We start from the raw sequence: 16971 nt of genomic DNA on the forward strand, positions 1-16971 counted from the left end.
TTTAGTTGCCCCAAAACAGTAGCAAGTGGCACTAAGTTGTGAATAAAGTACTTTTAATATACTGCAAGCTCTAGTTTACACAACCTTTCTAAAAGTGGGGCTTCACTCTGGATAGGTAAAACGCAAACACAGTACATGACATGGTCCATGTGAGACAAAAATCTAATACAAAAGCACAGCAGTGAATTTATGAAAGAAAATCCAAAAGTACTTCCTATGCTAAAGTTACAGGCTGACAAAACAGCCATCATACATATGTAAGTCATTCATAAATCCATGGTGACTTGGAATCTGAAGTGATTTATAGACAAAGGGTTCCACAGTTAAATAATAATTCCCTGAAACCGTCAGTTTTGACTCCCCAAACCACAATTTATTGAAACAAATCTTGATCTTTTGGTGCTTTGGTAACGGATAATTCTGCTCTCCCTGCACTGCTCACTCTGCTATTGAGCACACTCTTTAATAAAAACACCATACCTGGGTTTCAAAGGCCAGCATTCACTAAGTTTCTAGCTAAGAACTTAATGCCAAGCCACAGTATAACAATTATATATGAACAGACTTCTAAAAGTGAACTTTTGTAGTACAAACAAAAAGATTTCAACAAGTAAGGCAAATTCATTATACCAAATGCCCTGTGGATACTTCTCTTTTAAATGGCAGGTCTCTCAGACAGAGAGAAGCATGAATCACTGGTTCTGTCAAATGGGTTGTGAGAGGCACAGACACATTAACAGTCACTGGGAGAACAGATCCCAGAATTCATGGTTTGGTACATTATCCTGTATACTGCTCTTCCTCCCTCACTTTTGGTTTTCCAGAACTGCAAAAGGTGTTTCAATACCTAGGCCAAATGAATGTGTAATAGCAAAAGTTGGCAAAGCAATAGTTTTCTTGTCAGCAGCCAAAAAGTAAATTTTAGAAAAAATATTTTTCTACATTTACCTGACAACCAATGGCCCTGTTCCTGTTCCCACTCCTTCTCTTTTTCCCCCATAGTAGCTTCATGACAGGCTTCTAGGAAGTAGGAGATCTACAGTACATGGCTATGCCATCTATCAAGCACAGAGTTCTAACTGGATTCCTGTATTTTTGGAACTCTGACCATTAATTCACAATGCATGCATTTTGTTAGTGACCACAGGATAAAGTTCCGTTATGTGTCTTAAGAGGAACATGCTAAGAGCTTTTCACTGTAAGAAATGCAGCCTGAGACCTTGAAGCTCCCGACTTTCTAGCTGCCTCTATTGTAGGCAATGGCTACATTACTTAAGCAGCATGCTCTTTTTATTACCTAGTCTAGAAGGGCTGATAATTTTAAAGGTGTCTAATCTTTTCATACAACTGTTCCTATAGCTGGTTGTCCAAGAATAATATGCTAGCTAAGGACAGAACTGTGGTTGCCTGAAATGGGGCATCAAGCCCAGCTTTTCTGTTCAGAGATTGTTATTAATTCCCCCATCCCTAAACGTTTGCTTGTAACATGGGGAGGGGGGGTGGGACTCTGATGCAAATGCTGCATTAGCAGGATGCAAATTTCCAGTTACACAAGTAGTGAGGATTGTTTGTGCAAAGTTAGCATAATGCATGCAAGACATAAAAACTAAAACTTTTAAAAAATCTTCAGGCCATGTTGAGAAAATAATATACAATGGTCCTGATTTCCACCACCAGGGAAAGACTTTCCTTCTTAGTCTTTAAGCCACAGAACTCTTTAATTAAAATACTGAAGCAGTACAACTTCTGGACAATACCAAATTTAAATCAGAGTTCTCATATTCCCCCACTGTCTTTTCAACTGACAGAACAAGGACTGCAGCACTGTCATAGCTGCCTGAAGTAAATGAGGATAAAAAGTTAAACTAGACAAGTGCTGTTCATTAGAATAATTTATTCTGAGATCATTCTTCTGCTCTACATCTGCTCTGAAACATGTAATTTTTGTACCTCCCACACTGCTTTTATTGACAGTAAGTAATCTAAGAGAGAAAGGGAAAGTTCAAAAACTGTATGTATTCTTCAGTGGCAAAAGTCCAACATGCATCAGCTGTTCCATCACTCTGTATGTTTCAACTGCATCCAATTAAGAAAGAAAAAGAAACTTATCACCTGTTACATAACAGTATTTAACCCTTTACTTTGATTTCTACCCCAGGCCAATTCCCATTTTCATCTCTTACTGAAGAGAATGGACCAGTCGGAAAACCACAGAGTGGCTGAGGCAGGAGGGCACATCTGGAGATTGTCTCATCCACCTCAGTGGCTCCAAGCAGGGTCAACTAGAACAGGTTGCTCAGGGCCATGTCCAATTGGGTTTTTAGTATCTCCAAAGATGGAGACCCCACAAACACAACGGGCAACCTGCTCCAGTTAAACAATCTTTACAGTAAAAGCATTTTTTTTCTTATGTTTACATGGAATTTCCTGTATTTTGATTTATGACCATTGTCTGTTGTCCTTTCACACGGTATCACTGAGTCAAGTCACCCCATTTGTACTCCAGAAGCCTCGTGGATCGCTGTGTTGCCCCTGCAGCAGACACCAGTGAGTCAAACAAACCTCTTCCAGGCAATGCAATTTCCTCTAGGAAAAATCCAGTTTTGCTTAGAAAATTTCTGTCTTATGCACAGGAAAGGTAGGTTTTCTTATGTACATTTAACTAAATATTAAAACAAAAAGAATGTTATGGTTTGAGTGGGTCCAGCTAATTTTTTTTGCACCAATAGGAGGAATGAGGGAGAGGGTCTCTAGGACCCCAAAGGACTTGGGAGGGTCAGAACAGAGAGGGGTCAATATTCCCTCCTACTTCCTGCCATACACTACAAAAGTCAGGACAACCTTTCTTCCTTGCTGTTCCTTGCTGTTGCTTTCCTCAGAGGCTCCTGTTTTCCCGTTAACTCACCACATGCTCTGCAGAATCCAAATCCATCAGGTGCTATGAAGAGACACAGACCCCTCTCCCAAGTTGGCCTTTCCACAAAGGACCCTCACCTACCTATTTCTGTGACCATCAAGATTGGTTTTGTATATATTTGTATATAAATTTATATATCTGTTCCTCATCCTATGTGTTACTCCCCTCTTCATGTTACAGTAAACCTGTTCCAGTTTTAATTTCCAACCTTTAGGTCTCCCTTCCTTATTCCCCTGTTGTTTTCCCTTGGGACGGTGGAGGAGGGGTAATAGAGAACAATTCTACCCTGTGGTTTGTGGTTTGCCCTGACCACCAAACCTAGACGTAAGGCTGACCAAGCAAATTTAAGAAACTTACTCTGCAAGTCATCTATGTCAGATTAGAGCTGTGGTCTGTGGCACAGCATGGTTGGTCCTGGACCTTCTGAGAAGAAAACTTAAACTAGTGTAAAACACCACAGAAGTTAATCCCAGGGCATTTACAAAACCCTGCATCAGGTCCATGACCCTCCTAGATGAAAAGTCATTAGCTTAAAGTAAAGGTCCCATACCCTCTACAACACCTAGGTGCTTGCTTATGATGGAAAGAGTACATACACACCTCCTTCTGAAGGAGCACTTACCAACACTTCTGATTGTGTCCCTCAGCATGATCCCTCTCAGATCGTTCAGTTTGACTGCATGACAGAGGAAAGCACAATGGACACAGGTACTTTATAATGAGTAAGGGCAGAGCAGGGAATACAGATTTTTGCTTTACAGAAGATATTCTCTTGCAAGCTATTCTCTCTTGGCACCCAGGCATAATATTCTTACAGTGAAACAAAAAGAAAACTAATTCTGATTTTCAAAAATATTATGGTTTTGGTGGAAAAATCAATAAAACAGACAATTGTACTTTTCTGGAGCTAGGGAGTTTACAAGGGCTCTGCTTAAACAGGAAATCAGTGCACAGTTGTGTGTACGAGAAAGTCTTAGCAAAGGAGATGCACAAGACAAATTACAGCCACCAAAATGCTTTCCTTGCTCATGTCTAGAAGTTAAAACACAGATCCAAATATTGTCCTTTTAAGTAGTGCTATTAATTAGGATAAAACTATATCTACTGGTTATATTAGTGTTAAGGATATATCCTTATAATAATTTCCAAGTCTTGGAGATTGTACCCTTCATGACATTTCCAGAATGTAGTGCTTTGTGCCCTTTGTTGTTGTGCCATGCAACTGGGAATGGCTTGCAGCAATAATGGTGGTAATAGTTACATATCAGGGCTAAATTCAGGCAGCTCTTGACTGTAGGAAATAACAAGATCTTGAACAGAGAGGAAGTTTCCATGGGGAAATAAGAGAAAGGGTATTTGTACCTCAGCCATTACACATTCGGTTAAAATTCATACCAAGCACTTCCATTGCACCTAGGAATTAAGATAGAAAAAGAAAAATTCATTCCAGGATAAAAGTCACAGTGCTTGCTGGAACTTAGTGAAATTTCCTCAAAGCTTAAGATGAAACAGCTCTTCCCAGAAGGTGGGGAAAGATAACATTAGATCTTTTTAATTCTGTGCTGGGTATGGTGACCTTATGGGTACAAATCAGCTTACAAAATTAGTTTTACACTTCACTTGAAAGTCAGAACTCTGTAGTGTTGGAATTATTGACTTGGGTTAATCTGAAAGCAAAGGTATATACTTGAGAAATATTGATAAATAGACAAAATGCAGTTATTGCTATACGAAAAGTATGAAGGTTTTTTCCTTCACAGTACAGTAGTGGGAATGGATTGGCTGACTCAGAGATGAGGTGCTAAGCAACAAGCACTTCTTTCCAGTAAAACAGAAACACCTAATAAAACAGCTTCTGTTCAGCAGCAGCACTGCTGCAAAGAGCCATTTTCTTCCCAGGTGCAACCATACAATCTCCCACATTGTGTGTCAGCAAGAGGTTTGAGGGGCCACCGCTGGGTAAGCTGGATAGAGAAATGGGGCAGAGACTCCTGCAGAGTCAAAATCACTACTAAAATATCACTTGTTCAGAAATCATTGTGCTGCTTGTCAAAGCATTTTGATAAAATGGTAATGGGCATCTGCACACCCTTAATTCAAACAACACTTTCACCACTCAGAGTACAAGTTTTTTAGAATGCCAGTGTTCATGACACATGCCAGCTAATGCCCTTGGTTCACTGCTCTCACAGCCCTGATACCTCCTTTTTCCTCATGGAGAAAGGAGGGAAGAGAGAAGGCAGTTAAGAAGTCGGGACCTAGATGGAAGTTCTCACAGATGTGACACTCCCCACCATATTGCAGCTGGGATTCGTGCTGAGTCCCCTCTGTGCAATGCATAACATACACTTCTCTGCTACAATACACTGTGCTTAATCTCTTCTTTATCAAAGGGGAATAGCTGAGGGACTAAATAACTTATCCTGAATTTAAAAAATAAATCTCAACTATGCTATTTTGATTGTACCAGCTATAAGTAATGTAGCTTATTGGTGTATCGTATTAATACCTACAAAGGCAAAAGTCCTCCCTCTACCATGTAATAAAAGCAGGATACACCCTGAAATTATTAATTGGAATAGATAACAAAAATACAGAATGGGGATGTGAAAGGAAATGACGAAATGTTTTGAGTTGGGAGATTTATTAGTCTATAGATCTACATCTCTTGACAATGTAAAATTACACTTTCAGAGCATATGCTCTAGAATAAATCTAGACTGGCAGAGCTGGACTAGATGACCTTTACCATGACTCTCTTATTTTTAAAGAATTCTCCAGCTTCATCATGGAAAGAAATTATAACTAAGCATTTTTTCCCTCATGGTCAGATGTGAAAGAAGGTAATAGTGAAAGTTTAAAAATATTTTTTTTCCACAAAAACCCCTCCAATTGTGCTTCATGATGGCCCATAAACCAATTGTACCTCATCTCTAGAGCGTTTTGCTTTGCTGCAATAGTTAACTCTGGACTTTAATAAAAGTGACAGAGTATATAGAAATACATATAAAATCTCACATAGTCAATACCTTCAAATTTCATTTTGGCAACCACTTCCCCAGTAGGAGAAAATTAATGGTATTATCTGCTTCTTTCAAAGAGAGATAATGCAGATGTGAAAATATTCTCTCATCTGTGAGAGGAACAATGCAGATATTATTCTATATAATTAAAAGAACTTAGCACTCTCTCCTGAGGAGACAAAATATTACTATTTCACAACATGTGTGCTTAACCAGAACTCAAATACAAAAGCCACACATGCACATCCACTGTCTTCAGTCTCAAGTTCAAAGGACTAGGAGTACAGAACTGGCAAACCACACATGAGATCATTGACTCACTTTCACAAGATGATTTTAGCTGAACAGCAATGAAACAACAGAAATTGTGCCTTAAATCTGAGCAAGGTGCTATCCTCTCAGCTGCTGCTGAAACCCCTGATTCCTTGCTCACTTTCAACTTTTTTTGCCATGAGGACAGCCAAGCAGTGCAGCAGGTTGGCTGCGAGCTTGAGCAGCCTCCACCCCAGGAGGTTTTCGACACCGAACTGGGCAAGCCCTAAGAAGCTTTGTCTCACCTTAGAGCTGGCCTTGTGTTGAGATGAAGACCAGAGTAGAAACCTCCTGAGGTCCTTCCCAGACTGAATTATCCTATTCACTTTATGCTAGTTTCTGAGGCATTTGGATTTGTTTCTGTAGCAAATTGATTAGAAGCAATGCCTTTCTCTTGCTGGCAGGCTAATTACAATTGTGTTCTCTTTCCTCTCCCCATCCAAAATTTTCTTGGAATTATGACAACTGGCCATCCATTCACCCAGTTTACCACCTTTCACTGGTCCCATCGTTAGCAACAGCAATTTATACCATGTTTGAATGTGGAGTTAAATATATATATATATATATATATATATATATGAATAGGATTAAATGAAGGTGATTAATTGCAATAGCAGAGGACTTAGACCCAGGAGGCCTCTCTATTCCTCTATGTTGATTGCACTGGTCTAAAACTAATACAATACCATCTCCCATTAGCAAGGAATTTATATTACTATTTCTCTCTTGCCTTTTCTCTCAGAAATATAGAAGATATATTTCAGACCAGTTTTTTACCAACCCCAGTTGGAATACCTAGATTACCTTTTAACACAGCAAATTTATGGCTATCCAAATAATTTCCAACTGTCACAAGTACCTTATGGAGTGAGGCATTTCGCTTATTGGTTAACTCTTTCAGCATTTTGTTTGTTATATATGCCACAAAGTTCACTTACGGCCAGGTGAAGTTCCTACACTGATTTTAACAACAGAACCACTATCTTTGTTACTTGTTCTGTGTTTGTTAAATTTATAAAGTGCTGCATTCAAACAAAGGAATACATATAGTATCTTTTAGATGGTTTATTTTTGGAGTGAAAAAGCTTGAGAACACGAGAGATGCTGATCTTCTGTGTGAATCAGATAAATAAAACTAAGAGTCTCCAATTAAAAGAAGCCCAACTTGTGCCAATGAGTTTGCATTCAAAGCTGCCTGCAGCCAGTGGGACATTTGTGGCTGTGGGACGTGACAGTGTTTCAGACTCATGAAGGCACTATGTAAGAATTTTCTGTTATGTTTCTTGCTCTTACCTGTCTTCCCCTTACTGAATTTTAAAACTTGTTCTTTCCTACTGTTTCTCAGAGCAAAAGGCCTTCTATACCTGAACTATACTAAGTAGGCTGACAAGTTAAATGGATACAAGCTAGGTGTTCATGATGCCTTCATGGCTAAATTGGGTATTCTACTCTACATTGCATTATATGAAACATTTTACCAGCACTTTTGCCTCTGAATAGACATTGAGTATTTTTAAATAACTCCAAATCAGATTATTCTGTAACTTCATGAGCCTACACAGCTCTGTTTCTACAGTAGAATGGTGAGCTCCTTCCATTTCCACACATGTGGACCTAAATACCGTACAGACTTATTTTCTTGTTACATGCTCATTGATGGGAAAATTAACAATAAGTTGAAGTTATAGAACAGGCCAAAGTGCTCTCCCACATCCCCAATAAGCTACAAAAGCTAAGGTGAGATATAACAAGTGTAACCTACACAAGAAAGGGATGTAAATGTCAGAAATACTAGAGTGACCTCCAAGGAGGGATATCCCAGTGTTTCATTTTTTACCAGAGCCAAGCTATGCTGGACCTTCATAAACATACAAGTACTAGAGAAGAAACCAGGGCATTATACCAGTACATTCTATTGGACTTGTATTGCTGAGGCACCCAGGACCCTACTTGAAGTCTAGTCTTAGAAAGCTATTTTTGAAAAGGCTAGATATCATGAAAAAATGTCACTTGTGAAATTTCAACAGCGTCTGCGTTTTCCTGCCATTACAGTGGAAGCTAGTAAATGCACAATTATATTTAGACTGCAAAAGGCTAATTTGCCACAAATTTTCCTTGCTCAGGATTGATGCCTGTGAGTCTATAATCATACTGCAAGCTTCAGTACTATTTTAATACAAATATTTAAATGTAGATGGAAGACTATAAAGAAGAAGCATTGCTAATTCAAATGTTAACAAAAATGTTGGAAATTACATATGGAAAATATTTTTCACTCTGCACATAGGTTAAAACAGACTTTGATATGAACTGCTAGACTTTTAGTCTATAGTAATTACAAGGCTAACTATAGACAACTGTGAAAACAGAAGAGAAAAAGAAAAATTGAGCCTTGATATTTAAGTACTGCCATAGTTGGACTTTAAACATTTTGAAGAAGAAAATGTACCAACTCCATCTGTTGTAATGGTACAATGACATCCTAGATTTCAGACACCTACTTAAAATCTGTGCAATTGATTTTCTATTTTTTTCTCTACAAACTTATTTTTGTTTAATTAAAAATATCTGTAACAAAAATTCATCAAACAGAAACTCTTTAAATACTGTGATGCTTAACTTCATAATAAACTTAGTTTTTCTGTGGGGTGGTTTTGGTTTGATTTTTTTGGTAAGTACTTTTCCAGTATATCAAGCTTATTAGATGCCATTTCTATTAGGAAGATTTTTGAGAGAAATGGATGGGTAACTTGTGCACAACTTTATTAGAAAACTAATATACATATGTTCTGTACTTCCCTAAATGCAAGATACTGAGTACTACAATTAAAAGTTTTCATAAATACATGCCTATTCTATTCAATTATTTTAATTAAAAATGTAGGTTCTTTACATTCAAGTACTTTCTCTGTTTCGTTCCTTTCAGCCTTTCTGCAAAGAGGAATAGGATGAGTAAGAGAAAATCAGTGACTTAAATAGTTAGACTATCAAGTTTTCAAAATCATGAGGATTGGTAAATTCTTTTCTGTATTGAGAACACCTAAATACATACATTTTGAGCTGAACTTTTAAAAAGCATTTTCCTATATTTTTCACTGAAGGGGTCTGTAAGAGGCAAGAAATATCTGAAAATATGCATAATTTAAGTAGAAAAGTTGTTTTTCTTAAAAATCACTAACTCAAATTTATCTTATTAGCTAAAAAATGATTTTTGCAATAGTGGCAGAAGCAAATCTTCACATACAAAATGTTCAAGAAGACTAGTGTTGCAACCAGCTGACCTTTGCATGCCCAGACTGCTGTGGACCCACCACCTCTGCTGAGCAAACTCACTGAGCTGAACTTGGTACAGCAACCTCAGGAGGACTGGCAGAGGGAGACAACTGAAATTATAACCTTGGCCAAATCCCTTACGGTCATTATTCTCACTGGCAGAGTAGAAAGGAGAGTCCCCAGGTCTCTGTAGAAGCTCATTGCAGCAAGTATGGAAATTAATTTTTGAAGTTAAGAGTCACTGAGCTGCACTCCAACCATATGGATATATAGACATTGCTGAAGAGGAAAAAAAAATGTTTGCCAAAGGTGCACCAATTTCATTGAGTTTGCCGAAAAAAACCCTCCAAGTGATGGCTTTTATTTCATTACTCCCTTATTTAATGTAAAACTGGAACATCAAAGATATTGCATGTGTACATATCTCTACATGTAGATTCAGCAAAATTCCTATGGAACTAATCCTTCATTTTTTTCTGCAGATGTATGAACTTTAAATAGTATATCTTGCTACTAAACTTACTTTATTTTCAAGTCCAACTAAAATGACCATGAAAATGACTATCATTAAACAATCTTAAATAGGCTTGCTGTCAGCAAAGCAAGAAGCTGTTACCTTTTTGTCATTTTTCCTATGACAAGCAAGTCATTAGGTATTACTAAATACATATGAACAAGTGAGCATACACTAGAAAAGGCAAAGGGATAGGAGGCAGGAAGGCAGAAGGAAAAAGGTCAATGATAGAAGTTAATTGGTGTAGGTTTAGAAACAGTTTGTAAGCAAGATTACTTTTCCTTGTATAACTTCCTACCCTATGCAATAGACTGCAACCTTTTCTTCCCATAGCAATGGTGTTTCTAGACTAAGGGAAAGTTGTACTGATCCAGATAGGAGCCGATTATTATTAAGACGATGTGGAACTTCTTTTGACTCACAACACTATCTCCCTCCTAAATAACAACATTGTTTTCCTGCAATGAAAACAAAGCATAACGTACCAAAGAAATTCCCACACAGGATAACATAATGAGCTTAAAAACTATAATCATGTGTCAGAGCTTTCATTTCTTGTGCCCCAAAGGTCCAAGACAATTTTAACTGCACCGTTTTATATCTACAGCAATAGATCACATTCAACACCTGCTTGCACACTAGCTTAGTAACAGCTCAAACAGTTTGCATTGGCTTAATAGAAACATTAATACTCTGTGTTTGTATTTCCTTTGCAATGCCAAGGAAGAAAAATTGAATGAAAAGAGCAACTTGGCTAGTAATCAACATATGCTGGAAACACTTTCTGAAACAGGAAACAAAGCAAAGTGGTGAAGAGACTTTGTAAACGAGTATTAAAAAATACTGTAAGTGGATACAAGAGATTATTACTTCACAGACATAACACAAATTAGTTTTTCTTTTGCTATTATATCAGCTATCACATCGATTATGTTCAGCAGACACAAGTAAATGTAGTTCACTTTTAAAGGCCATAACTGAAATGGTCCCTTGACCCTACCATTTTTTATTGCAATGGTAGGTCATCGATATAAACAACGTTGTTAAAACCATTCTTGTGATTGCTTCAGAATGAAGAATCTGCTGGCATTTTTCAAAATACTTTTCAGCAAATAAACAACAACCACGCACTTCTGAATTACCATAGTAATTTTTTCAACACCATCCCCTTTGTTTACAGGACAAAACCACACCATTTCTATTGTGGTGGTATAACTCATCAGTGTATTTTTTTTATCAAAGATTTTTCTTTTCTATGGAACCATAGAAGGAAGGAATTGAAGTCAGCATAACTGTAAAAGCTGCTTTTCTGCAGAAAACCTTCACACTAAAATGTCATCAACCTGCACACATCAATGGCTGCAAAATTCAAAAGGAAAGAGGCATGGAATTGTAAGCAGAATTCATCATTAACTAGTGGGATGCATTCTTAGTCCAAAATTATTTAACTTTTATATCAATAGACTCAAAAAAGAATTAAAACATCATTAAATGAAGTAATAAATCAAAAGCCAGTGAATGACATGAGACCTGAATGCTGAATGAGCAGCATGATTTCTAGTCCAGGGAATCTAGAAATAAAAAGGAAAAAGAAAATAAATAATTAAATAAATTAAATATGTGTGTGTGTGGGAGGGGGGGTGTTAATTTTGTGTCATATGCATATTAAAAAGATAATTCCAAAACAAAGGGTTTGGTAGTTCCATTCCACAACAGACCTTGGATTCCTGGAGCTTCAATACCCCATCTTTTGGACTTGGGAATCATGGGGGCCCAATGTGAGACCCCAGATCTCTTACTTTCTAGTATTTCATACTTAGGGTTGTTTCAGAGACATAGATTATTCTGCAAGTATATACAAGAAGTCATACGTTTCAACATGGCCAACCACACACAATGTTATATGTGTAAGAACAAACAATGCAAGATATACGTTATTAGAATACCAGTTTTGCAAATCAGTGATTTTGAAAAGTCATAGAATCATAGAATATGCTGAGTTGGAAGGGACCCATCAGGATCATTGAGTCCAACTCCTGTCCTTGTGTAGGGCACCCCTAGAATCACACCATGTGCCTGAGAGCATCATCCAAATGCTTCTTGAACTCAGGCAGGCTTGGTGCTGTGACCACTTCCTTGGGAAGCTTGTTCCAGTGCTTGTTACAGTGTCATTACAGAAAAAAATAAAGCGAAAACCGTGTAATCAACATGCCTCCACTGTAAGTATATGGTTAAAATGGGTAAAAAGACCTTTAAATATTTAAATAAAGAGGTAGTAAACAGGAATAGAAATATTATATTACCTTTCTACCCAGCTCCTGGAAATTTATGCCATGTTCTGGAATACATACTTTAGGAGGGATATTTGTGATACTTAAGATACTTAAGGGTTAAATAAGAGGAGTTGAAATAATTATGAGAATGATGAAAGGCTATGAAAACACACACTGATGATAAACCCAGGTTGCTCATTCTATTTACAAGGCTACACAGTGATTTGATTATAACCTGAAAATTCCTATATTGGGAGATAAAATTAGGTAACAAAAGATCTTTAAACCTAGAGGATAAAGGTACGTTTATAAAGTTGGACACAGAAGCCAGGTAAACACAGGCTGAGAAGTAAAAGCTTTTAACAACAAGAGCAACCAGGGATTGGAAATACTTAACAGGCCTGGTGGAATATCGTCTAATATGGGGACCTAATACAAACAATGGAGGCACCAAGGGTACAAATACAACTACAGCAACCTGGTAGGAGCTGCACTGCAGGAAAATCCACTGGTTTGGGATATGCAGCACAGACAGTCACAATATTCTCTCTTCATCTGATATTCTAGTACGATGAAAACATCAACTTCTTAAAAAAAAACAAAAACAAAACAAAAACAAAAACCAAAACAAAGCCAAACAAAAACCCAAATAAAAAATTCCAGTCTTTTTCACTATTAGTGCAGGTTTCTGAGTTCCCATCATTCCTCTGCACTGAACTCAAGCTCATCCAGAGGCTCCCATTTACAGACCATGCAAAGTCTTCATGAAAACTAGGCACCTGATGTTTGTAAAAATATATTTTCTAGTAGGACAGGCACCTTTTAGCCATCTTTAAGATGCAATTTGAGCATTAAGTATGTTTCATTGACCTATTTGTTATGTATGGTTTAACAAAACTGTACTGCAGTCAAATAGGAGTTCGTGTTTTATCTGTATTCCCCTGTTCTTTATCTGGTCACTGCACTGCTTATTTAGGATTTTTTTAAGAAGTTCAGTCTGATTTATTACAAAACCTCTGGCTCTGCTATACAGCCCTATCTGCAAATCAGATTAGGGTTTCATAAGACTTGGCTTGGGTGCCATCACCTCACAAAGGGCACTGTATTGTACTGCTCGGTGGCAGCCAGGTGGCTTCCAGTGGTAGCACCAGCAATAATCAGCTGCAGAGCTGTAAATGCTTTGTGAAGGGCTCCTTCCCATTTCCCCATGAACAAATTAATAGCCTAAGCTTCCTCTTTCTGTTTTGTTTAACGCACTTTGCTTCAAAGCCAGTTAGCAGATTGAAATTTATTTGCATTCTGAAGAATAAATAACCTTTATTTATTTTTATAAATAAGCTCCCACTAAACTTTCAAAAAGATGCTGAAGATTTAATGGCATGATAGAAAGAGACATTCTTTAATGGTGATGACGCACAAAAGGGTTAGCAGGCACTGGAGGAGTTAGTGGTGTTAATAGTTCAGATGTACCAAAAATCATTTAATAAATCCCGCTGTCAGATTTCCAACTTACAAGTAAAATGTAAAAGTAAAGTTGGAAATAACAATATCTGAAATAATTTGTGTATCATCATGCCTAAATTACTACCATAAGAAAGAAAGGGAATAGCAGGTCTTGCAAGTGGGGACCTGATTTACTTTAAGTGCGCCACTTTTAATACTAAATGACATTTTCTTGGCAATTTATCAGACTCACCTATACACTGCAGCACACTAAGGGTTTTAGAAGCCAGTGGACCAAGCACTCAAATAATGTAAATGGATGTAAAGGCTCCATTAGTTTCAATTAATCTACATCAATTATAATGCAATAATCCATAGTGATGTTTTATAACAGGAAACCAAGTTACTTGTCTCTCACACGTTCAGTGAAGCTCCACCTGCCAGTTTTTCACAACAGACTTCCTGACAAGTCCCCACTGCCATCTCCCTTAGACACTGGCAATCTAAATTACATACTCTTTGTTAATGTACAAAGATAATTTCAATTATTTATATTGTTTACTGTACAGTTACTGTTTGTATATTCCTTTACAGTGACATCTGTTACTGAGATCTAAAATGTAAATAATTTTATGGCCTGAAAATGATATTGTACTTAAAATATCTTGTCATTTTATAACTCCATTTTCCTGACATATGTAAAACCTGGCAAGTTACTGCCATTTTCCTTTTACAGCATATTCAGCAGAATCCCTTCCTTCACATTTACTTGAGTTATTGAGGGCTATATGTTAAAAACAGTTTCACACACTACGATTCCCCTTACCTCAAAGGAAACACAAATGCCTCCAAGAAGTTTTTCTGCCATTATCAGGCCTTTCAAGTACCTGAAGTAAAAGGGTTGTCTGAAAAGCTGAAGGGCCATGAGAACAAGTCTTATGAGAAGCAGCTGAGGGAACTGGGGATATTTAGTCTGAAGAAAATGAGGCTGAGGGGAGACCTCATCACCCTCTACAACTACCTAAGAGGACATTGTAAAGAGGTAGGCACTGGTCTCTTCTCACAAGGTCTCTAGCTGGTGATAGAACAAGAGGAAATGGCCTCAAGCGGCACCAGGGGAGGCTTAGACTAGACATTAGGAAGGACTTTTTCACTGAAAGGGTTTTCAGACATTGGAACATGCTGCCCAGGAAGGTGGTTGAGTCACCATCCCTCGATGTGTTTAAAAGTCATTTAAATGTGGCACTAGGGAATATGGCTTAGTGCTGGACTTGATAGAGTAGGGTTAATGGTTGGACTCAATGATCTTAAAGGTCTTTTCCAACCTAAGGGATTCTATGATTCTATGAAAAGACTTAGCATATTGCAGTGACATAGGTGTTTGAAAGGTTTCTAGCCAGTCTGGAAACTGCTGCTTCTTCTCTTTTCATCAGTAGTAAGTGAAAGCAAAGATACCACACTCCATTTCAAACAGGACATCTTCTAAGTTAAAGGAGACAAAACACTGGTGTCCAGTCCACATTTCTAACAGCAAAATAAAAGAATTCTAAAATGTTTCTTTGGGATCTAGTTATTGTCTGAACAATAGGAATCGGTGCAACAGCAGCAGTCCAAAAAAGGTTTCAACACCTCTGTAAAAACAAGACAGTCTCTCATCATGAGCAAAGAGCATCACATTTTGTTAGTGTTATTTTTACTCACATGGTACAAAGCAGTTTCTGGTCCAGGTGTGCCCATGACTTCTTGTCTCAAGGAGTCCATTTGTAAACTAGGCAACAGCGAGTAATGACTTGGACTACTACTCTTGTCTCCCTTCTTTTTGGACTTTTTCCCAGTATCCTTTTTGCTATTCCTTTGAAACATGTAGTCTTCTTGACCTATTTTCTCATTGCTCATGTAGCGAAGCAATGAATTTTCTGTTGAAAGAAAAGTAATGCAAAACATCATTGTGAACTGTTGTTTGTAAGTTAATTGTCCTTCTAAAATATATACAATTCTTGCTAAGATCTACTGTCAATTTTTAACTCTTCAAGACTACTTAACAAAAACCATCTGCTTCTGTTGTCTGGATATAATAAGAAAGCAATCTTTTAGCAGGGAAAAGGAATGATTCTTGCAGTTTCTTTCAGAATAAAAGGAACAGAATATAAAAGAAGTCCCACTTGAATAAACTTTGTCTTGAAATTTTTAAAACATGAGCAATGATACACTTATGATCATACCTGTAATCTTTTTTTTAAAACAAACAAACAAAACAAAACCCGATATCTTAACAGATAAAAATGATTGTGGTGCCATACATTTTAAAATAATTTGCTTTGAACACTTATTTGAGATCATTCACAGTATTATTCCATACTTTTCTCCAATACACTTTCAGCATCAGCTTGTAGCTGAGGGACATCCTGAGGCAGAAGCAATGTTTGTGAATCTATGAAACCTCAGCAGATTTGTCTTTCATGAACTTGTCTGGTCTTTCCTTGTATAAATGTGAAGTTTTAGTATTCACAACTTCCCACAGCAAGAAGTTTCTTAGGTCAAACACGAACTGCATGTTGAGCCAGCACTGTTTCCTTTTAGCCAGCGCTCAGTGGAGACTTTTGATGTCTCTTTTGTCTTGTTTCAGAAAAAAATACTGACAAACCCATTTCCTTACTTCATTCCACACAACTTTATAAACCTTTATTATGTCCTGCCCAAAATGTCCCAAACTGATAATGGCCAGCTCTACTGGATTGACTCTGGTTTGGAAGTCAGCCACTCTATACCTGTGATAATTTTTGTTGTCTCCTAAACCTTCTTCAATTCTCTTGTATTTTTCTTATGAGATGAAGAGACCAGATGTGCACACACCCCCAGCATGAGCAAGATTTGTCTTGCATTCTTTTCCTAATAATTCATAACAGTGTTTCCTTTTTTGATCCCTACAGAACTTTTACTTAATATTTTTACAGAAACATCTATCATTACTGCAACACCTTGTTCCTGGGTGATAACAGCCATCTCAGAGATTATACTTTTGTATGTGAAGTTACACATCTGAGTCTCACAAACCAGAATTTTGAAGAATTTATCAATGATTTTGAGGTGAATCCCATGCTACTCTAGAATGTTTTCTATCCAAAAGGAACTCATAAAGACAGAGAAATGTGATATGTAATTCTCATTTAAGCATAACAATATTTATCAGTAATAACCATGCGTTTGTCCTCT

General features: G+C 37.4%; 1 protein-coding gene across 16 annotated transcripts in view; it reads right to left on the reverse strand.

Moving 5' to 3' along the window:
• Positions 1 to 16971, reverse strand: part of CNKSR2 (connector enhancer of kinase suppressor of Ras 2) — a 475055-nt gene that overhangs the window by 321486 nt on the left and 136598 nt on the right. For all 16 annotated transcript variants that reach the window (XR_007888446.1, XR_007888445.1, XR_007888447.1 and 13 more), the window contains one exon: positions 15460 to 15674. Coding sequence is in view for 13 of the 16 variants with exons in the window: in XM_051608949.1 (XP_051464909.1) it covers positions 15460 to 15674 (215 nt within the window). In the remaining 3 variants the exon portion in view is untranslated. The remainder of the gene's footprint in view (positions 1 to 15459; positions 15675 to 16971) is intronic.

Source organism: Apus apus, chromosome 1, assembly GCF_020740795.1.
Source record: "Apus apus isolate bApuApu2 chromosome 1, bApuApu2.pri.cur, whole genome shotgun sequence".
NCBI classification, from domain to species: Eukaryota; Metazoa; Chordata; class Aves; order Apodiformes; family Apodidae; genus Apus; species Apus apus.